General features: G+C 37.9%; 1 protein-coding gene across 3 annotated transcripts in view; it reads right to left on the bottom strand.

The window, feature by feature from the left end:
• The window catches only part of LOC126480820 (condensin-2 complex subunit G2-like), a 290,712-nt gene that overhangs the window by 212,649 nt on the left and 62,984 nt on the right, over nt 1-15,079 (bottom strand). For all 3 annotated transcript variants that reach the window (XM_050104156.1, XM_050104158.1, XM_050104157.1), the window contains exon 6: nt 9,476-9,649. In XM_050104156.1, the coding sequence (XP_049960113.1) occupies nt 9,476-9,649 (174 nt within the window). The remainder of the gene's footprint in view (nt 1-9,475; nt 9,650-15,079) is intronic.

Raw genomic sequence — 15,079 nt, 5'->3', positions numbered from 1 at the left:
CTGTACTAGTGCCGACTTTGTGCATGCTCTGTTGCCTGTGTCTATGTGCCTGTGGTTCTGTCAGTGTGATCATGTGATGTATCTGACCCCAGGAATGTGTCAATAAAGTTTCCCCTTCCTGGGACAATGAATTCACGGTGTTCTTATTTCAATTTCCAGGAGTGTAATTTGTAGTAGTTCAGAGATGTGTGTGAATGAAAGAGAGAATGCATGCTGTGAGAATGAAAATGTTGGTGAAAGGGATCTGGTAACTTTAGAAAGGGGAAATAATATTTTGGGGGATAATTTGAATATGTATGACCTGAATATGTGTAATGATAATGATGTTGTTGATAAAGTTGATAATGATGGTAATCGTATTGATGATGATGTTGAGGAAAGGTATTTCATTAGTTTAAATAGGGAGTTGGGTATACACATGGTTGAAAATGGATTAAATAGTGAGAATACTATAGAAATTCCCAGGGATGTTACCAGGATGAATAAAGCTCACAAGCTGGATGTATGTGAAAGTGTGAATTTTGATGTTGTTGGTAAAGAATCTGACTACACAAATAACGATGACACATGTATAACTTCTAACCTAAGTGAAACTTTTACAGATACTAATGATACACACACATTTCTTATGAATATATGGCTGAACAGTGAAACTATTTCTTTTGACAAGAACTTTAGAAAGATGCTTATTAATGTATGTGAAACTGTATGTCCTGAGTGGTGGAAAAAGATGAGATATTTTATTTTTGAAAAGCTGAAGGATAAGTACTTCAGTAGTATACAATGTGATTTGGATGAAAATTCTTGGCTATTTGAGATAATAGAGTGCACTCATGACAATTTTGTGTCTTGTGCAAATTTTACAACTGTGACAAATAATACATGTAATGATATACCATATGATTCTGATAAGTATAGGTTTGGGGAAATTGAAAGTGATTTATTACATGAGGATACAGGTTCTGAGAAAAGTGATCAATTTTGTAGTCCTTATATAAAAGTTCAAATTGGGTCATGGATTGGTAAATGTTTAATTGATACAGGAAGTGAGGTCTCGGGAATATCTGAAAGGTTAAGCAAGAAATTGAAAGTGGGGAAAGATTATGTTGAAATGCCAGTTGTTGGGGTAAAGATAAAAGGTGCTACTGGGAAGAGCAGTAAATTGGTAAAAAGCCAGGCTTTAGTGACATTTTTAATTGAAGGCAAGTTGTTCACACATGGATGTTTTGTAATTCAGGAATTTAATGAGGATTTTCTTTTGGGTATGAATTGGATAGTAAAAGTAAATACAGCATCTGATTGGGTTGGAAGAAAACTTTTGATAGAAACTAGTGAAAGGGAATATATTCAGACAAATTTTGTGAACACGCTTGGTGATCAGAGTAATGGAAATTTTGACAGTATCAATTTACTAAAAGAAAATAGATTGGAGAATATTGAAACTCATAGATTTGATACTGATGAAGTTGAATTTGGGAATTTAGTAAATTTGAAAATTTCAGAAACACAAAATTTATCTGGGGAGCAAAAACAACAGTTAGAAAATCTGCTGTGGGAATACAGTGATGTTTTCAGTGACATACCTGGTAGGGTAAAGGGTTACCAGTGTGAGCTTCAGGTAAAACCTCATGAACCATTTTTCATAAAACCATACAGTATTGCAATATCAAAAAGACCTGCTGTTGAGAAAGAGCTGAAAAAGATGGAAGGATGTAATATAATAGAAAGGAGTATCAGTGCATATAATAATCCTCTAGTAGTAGTTTCGAAAAAAGATGGTGGAGTAAGATTGGTTTTGGACTCTAGACACTTAAACAAAATTTTGTTCAGACAGACAGACCATCCTGAAAATATTGATGAGTTACTCTATAAATTTACAGATATAAAATATATGTCAAGTTTGGATCTAACTTCAGGTTTTCATCAGGTACCACTTTCGGTTAATTCTAGAAAATATACTGCTTTCTTGTACAATGGTAAGAGTTACCAATATTGTGTTGTTCCATTTGGGTTAAATTCTTCTGTTTCCGAATTTATAAGAGCTTTGGATCATGTACTGGGGCAAGAACTTGCGTCTAAATTGATAATTTATGTAGATGACATTTTGGTTACAGGGCAAAATTGGGAGGAACATTTTTTGATTTTGAAGTCAGTTTGTGAAAAACTTAGAAAAGGGGGGATGACATTGAAATTAGAGAAATGTAAATTTGCAGTTTCTGAATTAAAATTTTTGGGTCATGTTGTCACACACAAGGGAATTTTGGCAGATCCAGAAAAAATTAAAGCAATTTCAGAAATTCCTATTCCTAAGACTAAAAAACAATTAAAGTCGTTCTTTGGGTTATGCGGTTATTACCGAAAACATATAAGTGATCAGAGTCTGAATGCACCATGTTTAAGTCAGTTACTTAAGAAAAACACTGTTTGGGTTTGGGATAAAAGTTGTCAGGAAGAGTTTGATAAAATTAAGCAAGAGTTGAGGAAGCAACACTTATTACACAGACCTGATTTTAATCTACCATTTTGTTTGAACACTGATAGCAGTAATTATGGGCTTGGAGCAGAGTTATTTCAAGAAAGAGTAGAGAATGGAGTTAAGATACATTGTACCATAGCATTTGCAAGCAGAATGTTGCTCAAGCATGAGAAAAATTATACAGTCACAGAGAAGGAACTTTTGGCAATTCATTGGGCTTTTACAAAATTTAGAATTTACCTTATTGGACATAAAACCATAGTATTTTCGGATCACAAAGCTTTGAGTTACTTACAAGAGTGCAAATTATACCACAGTAGATTGACCAGATGGGCAATTTTTCTGCAACAGTTTGACTTTGAAATCAAACACATAAAAGGTTCTGAGAATGTAGTAGCTGATTCACTTTCAAGGTTACCAATTGGGGGAGAAAAGGAGATTTTTGAACAAGAGGAGGAAAAGCAATTTAAAATTAGATACTTGAAAGGGATGGAAAATGAAAAAACAATTAGAGCTATGTGTAACAAAATTAGAAAAAAATCAAAATTTAGATCAGAGTTGGAAATTAATCAAAGAATGTTTAGGCAAGAAGGGGTATGAGAAACTTGGGAAACTATGAGGAAACAAGGGGAAAAGAGGAATAAAAAACATAACAATAGGGTAAAAGTAACCATTTTTAAAATTGGGGATCTTGTTCTGGTCAAATCTCACGAAAAATCAAAAATTTTAACTTCAGAAATTAAAAAATTCTTTGATATCTATATTGGGCCTTTTGAAGTCATAGAAAATCCACACCCTAATGCTTATCGTTTGGTGTATCCTAAGTCAAAGAAATTATTTGGTCTCAGGAATGTTGTCTCTTTTAAAAACTGTATAAACAGAAATCATAATTTCAAAATTTAAATAACCTACTATCATCTAAAACAAAAGTCCTCCACTGGAATACGCTTGTTAGAACAAAACTGCCTGTACAACCAAGTGTGTATATTTGCATGTATAAATTAATAATTTGAAGTCACATGTTAATTGAAACTTATGAAAAAACACTGTTGTAACAAAGAATGAGAGAAAGATTTACTTTTACTTTTTTACAAAAAAAAAAGTCTCCATAGTGAGCATTTCTGAATTTTTCTAATTTTTGGAAGCTAAGTCTTCCCTGTGGGTGAAAGCATGCATGTGAGGACATGCATGCAAAGGTATAAGTTTCAAAACCAATTTTAGATAAAGCCTCATGATATATGAGCAGTTTAATGTTGTTTATACTGATGTTGTGGGGAGCAAAAGTACTCTTCACAAGAATGTGACTTGTAGTAATATTGTAGTAGAGAGGAAAGTGTACATCAATAATTGCAAAAAATTTAGATAATACTGATGTATCTTTAGCTGTACTAAAAGAAGAAAATCATAAGGAAAAAAAAATAAAAAATAAAAAAAAACATGAGTAAAAAAAATTTAAAAAGAAAATCATAAGCAAAAAAAAATATACAAAAAAAACACTACACTATATATGTCCAGTATCATTTTTACTGTACAATATGTAAGCATAATGAAATTAACATTAATATAAAAAAAAAATTAATTAAATCTTATTCTAGGAAATGAGTTTTACCTTCCTATTATTTTCAATCTGTATGTTAGAATATTTCTCACGTATGTTTTATACCATGTATATTTGTCATGTCAAATAATTTCTTTACTTGAATTTTTTTTGTGTATGAGATTGATGGGGAAGTATCATTGCAACAACAGCCAGTAACAAGTCCACAGATTCAAAGAGTCCAAATTTGGAAGAGGTTATCAGACTGCATCATTAGTGTACTAATTGTGTAATACAGATCCATCACTGAGTGTGGTCGGGATTTTGTTGTATATGTCCATAACAACAAAACCCCTGGGGAGCAGTTGTAATGGATCTGGGAGATGTAATTTTTTTTACCGTATTTGTCGATACCGAATTGTAAATGTTTTCTTATATTTTTGTCAGAATTTATTATAATTTGTCTTATTATATGTTAATTTACTTCTGTTTTTGAGAGTAAAAGCATATTGATTACTATTAGAAAATGTATCGAAGAATAGCAAAGAGACTGATTACAAGCGGAAACTTGTGAATTGTGTAAAATATCTTTGACGTTGGAGTCGTCTTTGACTATAGTCAGTCGGCAGCTAACTCTTGGTGTGTGTTGACGGAAGAACAATGTGAAGGTCGCCGTCATAAATAATTTTGAATTATGTTACTATTATTTTTGTATTAACTAAAAAGAAGAAACTACATTTGAAGAAACTGTATTTGAAACACCAAAATGAGATAAACACGTTGAACCACGTCTTTTCTGCAGCCGACAACGATGCATTGTGGAATCATACTTAGACAACTGAAGCCAAGACTAATATCGCCTTGCAAACGTCTAACGGAAAAGGTACTGTCACGAAATATGGCAAATTTAAGTAAATAAAAAATAGTGACCATATTTTCAACTTGTGTCTTAGCCGGGAAGCCATATTTCAACCCCGAGGGAGCACCTTGAAGACGGCTGACCAAAAGTGCATTCAGCTGTTCATGAACTGCGGCAGCTCCTTCCGTGTCCACACACAGCATGCACACATCTTGTCCATCCTTGCAGGGCTAATGAAAAACTAAGCCAAGAGAGCAAACAGAGAAACCTGGCTGTGCAACTTGCTACACTCCTGATGTTTCACCCACTGGCAATGCCTTAAAGAGCCCTAGCCATTCAGATGATATGGGGAACTGTGCTACAATTGCCTTACTCTATTTTCTACATTTATAAAACGTGAGATTAAACCTTTTAAATACAAAAACATGCATGAAATTTAAGAAATATACTACTAAGAAAGCACAGAAAAAACTAAAAATATAACTTGCCACTCTCTAGGTTTGTAATGGGTGACAGTTGTGGACTGATTGACACTTATTGGGGTGAAACAAACGGCCCCTGGCTTTTCAAAAGAAACTAATGAATTGCTAGTGTGCTACACACTGCATGAATTTACACTTACAGTTACAAAATACGAGACTGTAACAAAAAAAGACTTCAGGACATGCAAAATTTTGCAGGGCAAGCCTGTGATTCTCTAAGAGTAGCGGAAGATTTTGAAAGTTTCAAACAAAGGCTTCTCACAGTAGACTAGCAAGAAATGTAAAGCATAAATGATCAAAACATCAGTCTAGTAATGGAAAATGATTGCCACATGGGTGACACCCCTGTGGAAGACCCAGGTGCAATATCTGTCCAGTACACCTATTCAGCACATCCTACTCCAGTACTGCCGCAAGCTTATCCTAGCCATACAGAGACAGGACCACCTGTGAAAGCAGTCATTTCATATACCATCTCTGCTGTAATTTCTGCACAGTATTTTCTTGTGGGCTTGACTACCAACCAGCTGCCCACTCAAATGAGTGACTGTAGCCAAGAGCAGAGTTGATCACCCCATGGAGGAGCACTCTAATATGCCCAACATGCTCAAGTTCAACAACTGTTTCACAATATTTGTCACCTGGATCCGTCACTTCAAACACAAACTTCTCTGAATAAGTCTTTGCAACAGATACTTTGATCCTGTAATCCTCCTAGCCTCTGTTCCTACAAGCCCCCTGCCTCACATCCACCACTATCCCTGCTCCAGGGCCCTAACTTCACTCATCCAGCACTCACATCCTCTTCTCCTTCCCCCAGTCTTTCCCCCCTTCCCAATCCCCTCCCCCATATCATCATGCGTTGTGCATAACTCCCCCCTGCATGCAGCCACAACAAACTCTCCAGTGCCGCGTTCCTGTCTCATGTACCAGCTGCACCTCTACTTCGCACTACTTGCCTGTGTATATGCTGCCTCTTCCTTCCAGCTGTCAGCTACTCTTCGCCAATCCACCCTCCCGCTTTCACCCCACTCCACCTAACACAGCCCCTCAGAATGTAAATGACAGAGGCTTAGTAGTGACCACTGATAATGTATTAATATCAACATAATATAAAGGCAAATCAAAAGTGCAATAAGATCAAAACTTCTGTGACAGAGGACACCACACAAAAGCCCATAATGGTTACTGCTTAACATCAGTTCTGTACAGTGACATAATTTAAGAAATCATGTAAGATGTTTGCCTACCTTCAATTTTACATTTACTAAGCATCTGTATATTGAGCAAGCAGTAAAGGAAACAAAAGAAAAATTCAGAGTAGGTATTAAAATCCATGGAGAAGAAATAAAACTTTGAGGTTCGCCGATGACATTGTAATTCTGTCAGAGACAGCAAAGGACTTGGAAGAGCAGTTGAACGGAATGGACAGTGTCTTGAAAGGGGGATATAAGATGAACATCAACAAAAGCAAAACGAGGATAATGGAATGTAGTCAAATTAAATCGGGTGATGCTGAGGGGATTAGATTAGGAAATGAGACACTTAAAGTAGTAAAGGAGTTTTGCTATTTGGGGAGCAAAATAACTGATGATGGTCGAAGTAGAGAGGATATAAAATGTAGACTGCCAATGGTAAGGAAAGCGTTTCTGAAGAAGAGAAATTTGTTAACATCGAGTATAGATTTAAGTGTCAGGAAGTCGTTTCTGAAAGTATTGATATGGAGTGTAGCCATGTATGGAAGTGAAACATGGACGATAACCAGTTTGGACAGGAAGAGAATAGAAGCTTTCGAAATGTGGTGCTAAAGAAGAATGCTGAAGATAAGGTGGGTAGATCACGTAACTAATGAGGAGGTATTGAATAGGATTGGGGAGAAGAGAAGTTTGTGGCACAACTTGACTAGAAGAAGGGATCGGTTGGTAGGACATGTTTTGAGGCATCAAGGGATCACAAATTTAGCATTGGAGGGCAGCGTGGAGGGTAAAAATCGTAGAGGAAGACCAAGAGATCAATACACTAAGCAGATTCAGAAGGATGTAGGTTGCAGTAGGTACTGGGAGATGAAGAAGCTTGCACAGGATAGAGTAGCATGGAGAGCTGCATCAAACCAGTCTCAGGACTGAAGACCACAACAACAACAACAACAACAAGCATCTATGTCATGTGTCTTTGTTGCTGAGGTCACTACCACACCCTTGTGACGCGGTGCACAACTCAGAGGTATGCCGATTTGAGTCCCCCTGACAATGGACGGAGAGGTGGTGGCATAAATTTCCTGATCACCAGTCTTTGCGCCAATGTCCTGGACAAAATTCCAAGGCTCTCCACAGTGTCTCAAGAAGTGAGAGCATGTGACACTGTTGATGGTGAGCTAACCATCAGATGGAGACATTAAACTTGGTGGCACCATAGGTGCTATTCAAGAAGGTTATGCTACGTGCCAGCACTGTGTTTCACTCTTTCCCTTCCCTTCATTCATAGCAGCACGACCCCAACATTACACTGCATAATAGCAGTACATACTGTATAAGCAGTCATTACAGTCATCCACATAACACAGATACACACCTGACTCTTCATAACAGGTTGGAAGAAGGCATCGTCATCGAAATATATTGAAGGTGTTTGCACCTTTCAATAAAGAAACTTTAAGAAGATTAAACCATCTCTTCAAGTGGGTATAGGTATTGTCAACTGCATACTAGTCCACCACAAGCAAATAGCCTGCATACATGTTGACACTGGCTTCCATTTTCATCTGGTAGAAATACCCTTTTAATTAACTATTAGTCTGACTTGGGAATATTTGGCCCCAGAATAGAGAAATAATAAAATATAATACAGTACAGAGCACTACAAGATTTTGCACCTACAACCTATAACCCATAAAAGTGAGGAATGTAACTTCAATTGTCATGTTAAAATAAAAATTAATCAATTTTTCAGGATTTTTTATTTAATATGTCAACAGCATCAGGAAAATCAGAAATGATATGAATAACCTTACTGTGAACAAAGTCTGGGAACATCTCCTTGGTAACAATAGGTGACATCTGTGTGTTTGGAAACAAAACTGTGGAAGAAATTTGTCACTGACTCACTTGATGTTCATTTGATATTTTGGTTAAAATCAACTACCCCTCCCATTGTCAAACAAATGTTTCACCAGCAAATTGTAAGTGATAGATTGCACAGAAAGTACCAATGGTTAACACCGAAGATAGTCCAAAATCACACTCATTTTATCAGTAAGCACATTCTGAAGCCAGTATGAATCAAATCATTGATGACAAAGAAACGCTTATTACCAATTTTCACATTTTCTGAATAAGGAATAACTTCTTTTACACAAGGGGGTGGTTCTAAAGAAGTCTATTACTTATGAGTGGGTGGCATGCAAATAGTTGTACGTAAAGATGAAACCATTCGAGTTTCCGAGGTAGACAGCTTTTGTTTGAGTGCTCCTCTCCATTCTTCTTTGACATTTTCAGCTTTTTAATGTCACAATTTTAGTATGTTTATTTACAGTTTGGCCAGTGAACATGTGAGCAGCCTTACAACTTTCTGAACACATTTGTCTTACTTCTCTCTTCATGCGCAACATCCTGAAACTTTGTGCATCATCCGAGTATCCATATTAAATGTTGTCTATTAAATTGAACCAATTTTCTTCACTAATGTTTTATTTCTAATTTTTGCACATTTGTTGGAAACTCTAAAAAACTGCAAAACAGATCCCAAATCCAGCCTCAGAGCTTCATTCACTTCTACACAGAGATTTTCAGCAGTTATATTTTTTCCAACTTTCTTGAATTAGTTTTTGGTGAACTGCTTACGGGCACATTTCCCAGGCAAGGATGAAACCAGATCTCAGATTCAATATGACACAAAATGAAACAAAAGTCTTTCCTGTTTGTAAGTGCGAAGAGAAAATTTCACAACACAGCTTGAAAAACAAATCTCACTTAAACATAATAAGTCAAATAACACAAAACAAACACAATCGACTGTCCAAGAACAGGTCGCCTTTGTTGAACTATAACATCACATGTACCTCACTCAGTAGCATTCACTTTAAATAACATGAAATAAAGATACCAAATGTAAAATCAAATTACCTTAGTCAGTTCTTCATCCATAGTCAACACTAATGCTAGAAATTTGCATCCTTCTTTAGTTGTCAAATAATTTATGTTTCTCATGGCATCCAAAAATAGTTGACGATTCTTTGCAATATTACTTTCCAGCTTCACAGCACTACGAAGCCCACATGCCCGCCGTACATCAGCTTTCTATTGAACATCAGTAAAATTAGTAATCATCTGCATTAGAACTAAATGTGAAACAATGGAAAGTTTAGGATGGAATAACAACAATATGGAAACGTTAGATTGCTACTCACCACACAGAGCAGGCAGTGTCTCACAACAAAATGAATACCACAAATATTTAAGTTTTCTGACACAGTCTTTCCTCAGAAGTAGAAGTCTCACACATTTAGCCTACACAATAATAACTCATATACACATAGCCACTGTTCCACCTGACTGTGATTGTGTCTGACATGAGCAGTCATATGTGTGTGAGTACTGGTGTGAGAGTTCTACTTCTGAGGAAGGACTTCATTCAAAAGCTTAAATATTTCTAGTATTCTTTCTCTGCTTGTGTCTGTATATGTGTGGATGGATATGTGTGTGCGCGCGAGTGTATACCCTTCCTTTTTTCCCCCTAAGGTAAGTCTTTCCGCTCCCGGGATTGGAATGACTCCTTACTCTCTCCGTTAAAACCCACATCCTTTCGTCTTTCCCTCTCCTTCCCTCTTTCCTGATGAGGCAACAGTTTGTTGCGAAAGCTTGAATTTTGTGTGTATGTTTGTGTTTGTTTGTGTGTCTATCGACCTGCCAGCACTTTCATTTGGTAAGTCACATCATCTTTGTTTTTATATAAGTAAATAATGTGAACCACAAATGGAACTGGTGTCTGTGCACATAAGAAACTTAAAAGTAGCTTATGGTACCTTAATGCATTGCGGTTTTGTCGGTTTCGTGGGATCTGTTTTACTATTTTCCTCAGAGATTCTGTACACTGCAATTACATACACAAAAAATTCATACAGTGTTTTGTTTCAATAACGCTTAATACCTTATATAATAATATTAAATCCAAGATGAAACATATAAACATAGGGTATGAGGATAGATGGCCATGGAACACGCAGAGGAAGCACAATTATGGACAGGCGCCTGAAAAAGGTGTTACTTACTGTATTTCAGCAACAGGACCCGTCGTCATCAAACCACATGTCATGTAACCTCTCATTTCCATGTGCACACATACTGGACAGAGAGGATATAATTGGCACATTTTTTAAGTAGTCTGTTATATAAAAGAAATCTAGTACTTACAAATGAATATACTCACACAATGACATTGAAGAAACATTGTCAGGGAGGACAGAACATTTGGAATTACATATAAAAGGATCCTATCCAGTCACCAAATTATTCTATTTATTCCCAAACAGTTCTTCTGCCCCCTCCTCCCTTTTCCCGTATTTCTTCACTGGCAAAGGACTTACCCCTTTTTGTTCTAATTTCTTTCTGTGGGTCTGTCGCATCGTTAACAACCTGCTGATTACCCCCTCCCCCCCCCTTATAAAGTTAGTTGCCTGTACATCCTAAACTCAAATAAATATTACTACAATCACACAGATTCAAGCTCTGCATCAGAGTGTCTGTATAGTCAATAATGTTGGCATGAAACTTGACTTGCCGAGGGTTCCACCCTATTGTTAAGCATCAAAGTGTCATTATAGCCAATAACACTGACTTTCCAAGAGTTCAAGTTTACTTAAGGATTTCACTGGCATTTCAACTGAAGTTTCATCCAATTATTAATCTCATTTTAAGAATCTCTTGTCTATTGTGCCAAAGCCTCACTATCGTTGAACGCATTTAATCAGCCTAAAATCCACAAACTATCTGAATTGAAACTGAACACACAGTCTTACTCATTTTATTTAAAAATGGTGCACTTTTTACAGTCATGTGTAAAAACAAACAACACATAGAGTTAGAGTTTTCATAATATCAGCTTATTTATCCTGTAAAGATATTTACATGAACTCTTTCAATTTTTACTGCAACACCAACGGCTACATTCTGTAGACCACTTTGAACAGTACAGCAGAATTTGACACACCCAAGCATTTTACCAAGCATTACAGTTTCTTCCTATTCCATTCACTTACAGAGGGCAGCAAGAATTACAGCCTAAATTTATCGACTGCTGTAATTAGTCTCATCTTGTCTTCACAATCCCTATGTGGGATGCTGTGGTACATTGTCACAAAGAAGAAGGTGTAATAAGATGAATTATGAACACTAACTTCACTTAACGAAGATTTATTCAGCACTTGCACATACAAGAGCGCGGAGTGAACTGCCTCCGACCAGAACACATACAGTACATATACAGCTACAGAACTTTCCAGTACAATGATTCTTGACATTTGTGGATACTTCTCGAATGTACTTGAACCGAATATAGAAATTAAAATTGTACAGTCCAGGTGAGTTTTGAACTCATGACCCTACATGCAATAGTTTAGTATCATAACCATTACACCACATTGATACTCAGCTTCTTCTGCGACATTGCTACCTCCTTAAGAGAACAGTGTCTCGGTGTTACGTCCTCCTAGTCCAGGAACGAGTCATCGGTCCTGCATACTCCGACTCCCGATGATTGATGCTCGCCCTGGTGGTGATCTTCTTAGAACTTCTTTTGCCGCTACACTCTTCGTCACCTTTCTGCTTGTTGCCCATCGCTGGAGTGTCAAATTTACCCTGGATTGCAGGATCCTTATTGGGCTTCGTTTGAAGGACGTGAACTGTACCTCTGATCTTTCGTCATCTTGTGTTGGGGTCGAAATCTTCAACATCATAAGTAACATAAGACAACTGTCTTACAACCATATAAGGTCCAAGTACCACCTGAGGAGCTTCTCAGAGAGACCAACCTTCTGAACAGGACTGAAGATCCAGATTAGGTCACCAGGCTGGTAGACAACAGGACGGTGGCTCGTGTCATACCTTCGGCAATCGTTTTCTTGAGCCTGCAGCGTGCAGAGTCAAGCTAACTGCCAAGCTTCCTCAGCTCTGGTTAAAACCTGGCCAATGTTATTGTCCACGTCATCAGGATGTAATGTAAACACAGTGTCCATCGGCGTAGTTGCCTCACGCCCATGCACCAGGAAAAATTGTGTAAGTCCTGTGTTGTCCTGTTTGGCAGTGTTGTAAGCAAATGTCACGAAAGGTAGCACCTCATCCCAGTTGCTCTGCTCAACAATGATGAACATAGATAGCATGTCAGCCAAGGTCTTATTAAGGCATTCAGGAAGCCCGCTAGTTTGCGGATGCTAGGCAGTCGTCATGTTATGAGTAATGTTGCACCAACGGTTTATCTCTGTCACAATATTCGATTGAAAAACTTTCCCTCGATCCGTAATTAATGACCTTGGGGCACAATTTTTAATACAATGTAATGGCGTAGGGTGTCAGATAATCAGTGCAAACAATAATCCATCTATTGCCACTACCAGATGTTGGAAATCATCTGAGGAGGTCAATCCTAACATGCTGAAAAGGCGTGTCAGCTGGTGGAATTAGTATGGTTGGCCAGGTGGTTTCTGAGGAACTGCCTTTCTCCTCTGGCACTCTCGACAGCGCGACATGTAGTGACAGAAACTCCTAAATAAACCTGGCCAGAAAAAACTCTTGCGGATACTATCGTATGTCTTAATAAATCCTAAATGTCCAGCCTCAGGTGTGTCATGGAATTTCTGTAGAACATCTAAGCGCAAGTTTTTAGGAATCACTGGTAGCCACAGATCAAAGTTTTTCTTGCAAAGTAATCCATTAACTACCTTAAATTGTCCTTCCACATCCTCTGACCGATTTAAGGCAAGCGTCCTACTTCTGCTCAGCCGAGAGATCCTGGGGTGCAGTGAGACAGTCACCATCTTCATCAAAGTCTTGAAGGTCTTGCACAGGGTTTCTTGAGAGACAGTCGGCATCTTGGTGTTTTTTTCCACTTTTGTACACTATGGTAATGCCATACTCTTGAAGTCATGGTGCCCACCTGGTGAGTCATCCTGTTGGATCCTTAAGACCTGTCAACCGATAAAAGGAATGATGGTCTATAACAACTTTGAATGGCCTTCCATAGAGATACTGTCAAAATTTGCACATGGCCCAGATCACAGAAAGACATTCTCTTTCTGTAATTGAGTAGTTTCTCTCGGCTTTTGTAAGTGTCCTGGATGCATAGGCTATAACCTTCTCTTTTCCATCCGAAATTTGCACCAGAACAGCACCAATCCCATACCCACTGGCATCTGCGTGTAGTTCTGTAGATGCTCTCTCATCATAGAGACCAAGTACTGGGTCAGTCGTCAGAGCTTTTTGCAGTATCTTGTTGAGCACCACCCCAGATAAATTTTGCATCGGCTTTTAACAACTTTTGGCTTTGATACAAAAGTCTTTGATAAAACAATGGTAATAAGAACATAATCCGAGGAAGCTTCTCACATCTCTAATACTTTTAGGAATAGGAAATTCCATTATAAATCTCACCTTTACTGGGTCTGGCCCCACACCTTCGTTTGACACAAGGTGTCCAAGTGTTTTGACTTCTTTTGCTCCAAAGAGACACTTTCTTGGAGTAAGTTTCAGTCCGCCTTGTTGGAGACACTTAAGAACGGCCCTCAGTCTTTTTATATGTTCATCAAATGTCTCTGAGAACACTATAATGTCATCAGAATAACAAAGACACATTGTCCACTTCAGGTGACGTAGAAGATTATCCATCATCCGTTCAAAAGTTGCTGGTGCATTACACAAACCAAACGGCATTACCTTAAACTCATACAGACCCTCAGGGGCGATGAATGCAGTTTTCTCATGATCACCCCCATTTACTTCAATTTGCCAGTATCCCGAGTAGAGGTACATGGCTGAGAAAAACTTATCCACCTTCAGACAATCTAGTGTATCGTCAATTCGTGGAAGAGGGTGAACGTCCTTTTTAGTTATCTTATTAAGGTTCCTGTAATCAACACAAAAGCACCAACTGCCATCCTTCTTCCTGATGAGGACCAATGGTAATGACCATGGGCTCTGCGAAGGCTGAATGATGTCATCATTTTCTCTACCTCATCGTGAATTATTCGACGTTCCGTTGCTTACACACAGTAGGCTCTCCGGCTTGTTGGTTGATAGTCTCCAGTGCTTCACTGTCGATTTGTTTAATTTGCTCTTCACCTGTGGATTGAAGCATTCAGAGAACTCTTGAAGAATGGCAAGTAGCTTCTTCTGTTGTTTCTTAGCGAGATCTGGTGATAGTCGAGCTAGAAGATCTTGTCTCATAGTGGTAGCACTAAATTTGCCCAAACTCAGCATGGGAGGTTTCTATGACATTCAGCTGTTCTTCAATTAATGGCTGAGCATTTGCTACGCATATGCGTCTTGGAAGGATCTGCGGTTCTCGGCAACAGTTAACCACCCACAATTCACCGAACCTGTTCTTAAACGAGATGACAGTGACTAGGATGACCAAGTTATTCTTCAGTGGTATGTATCTCTAATTCCACTACAAGATCCATGGGTTGATGCACGGCATGACACATGACAGTTACCTTCCTAGCATTGCCTGCAGGAATG

This window comes from Schistocerca serialis, chromosome 5 (genome assembly GCF_023864345.2).
Source record: "Schistocerca serialis cubense isolate TAMUIC-IGC-003099 chromosome 5, iqSchSeri2.2, whole genome shotgun sequence".
Classification (NCBI taxonomy): domain Eukaryota; kingdom Metazoa; phylum Arthropoda; class Insecta; order Orthoptera; family Acrididae; genus Schistocerca; species Schistocerca serialis.
Note: the sequence above shows the minus strand (reverse complement) of the source record. Positions and strands in the feature narration are given on the sequence as shown.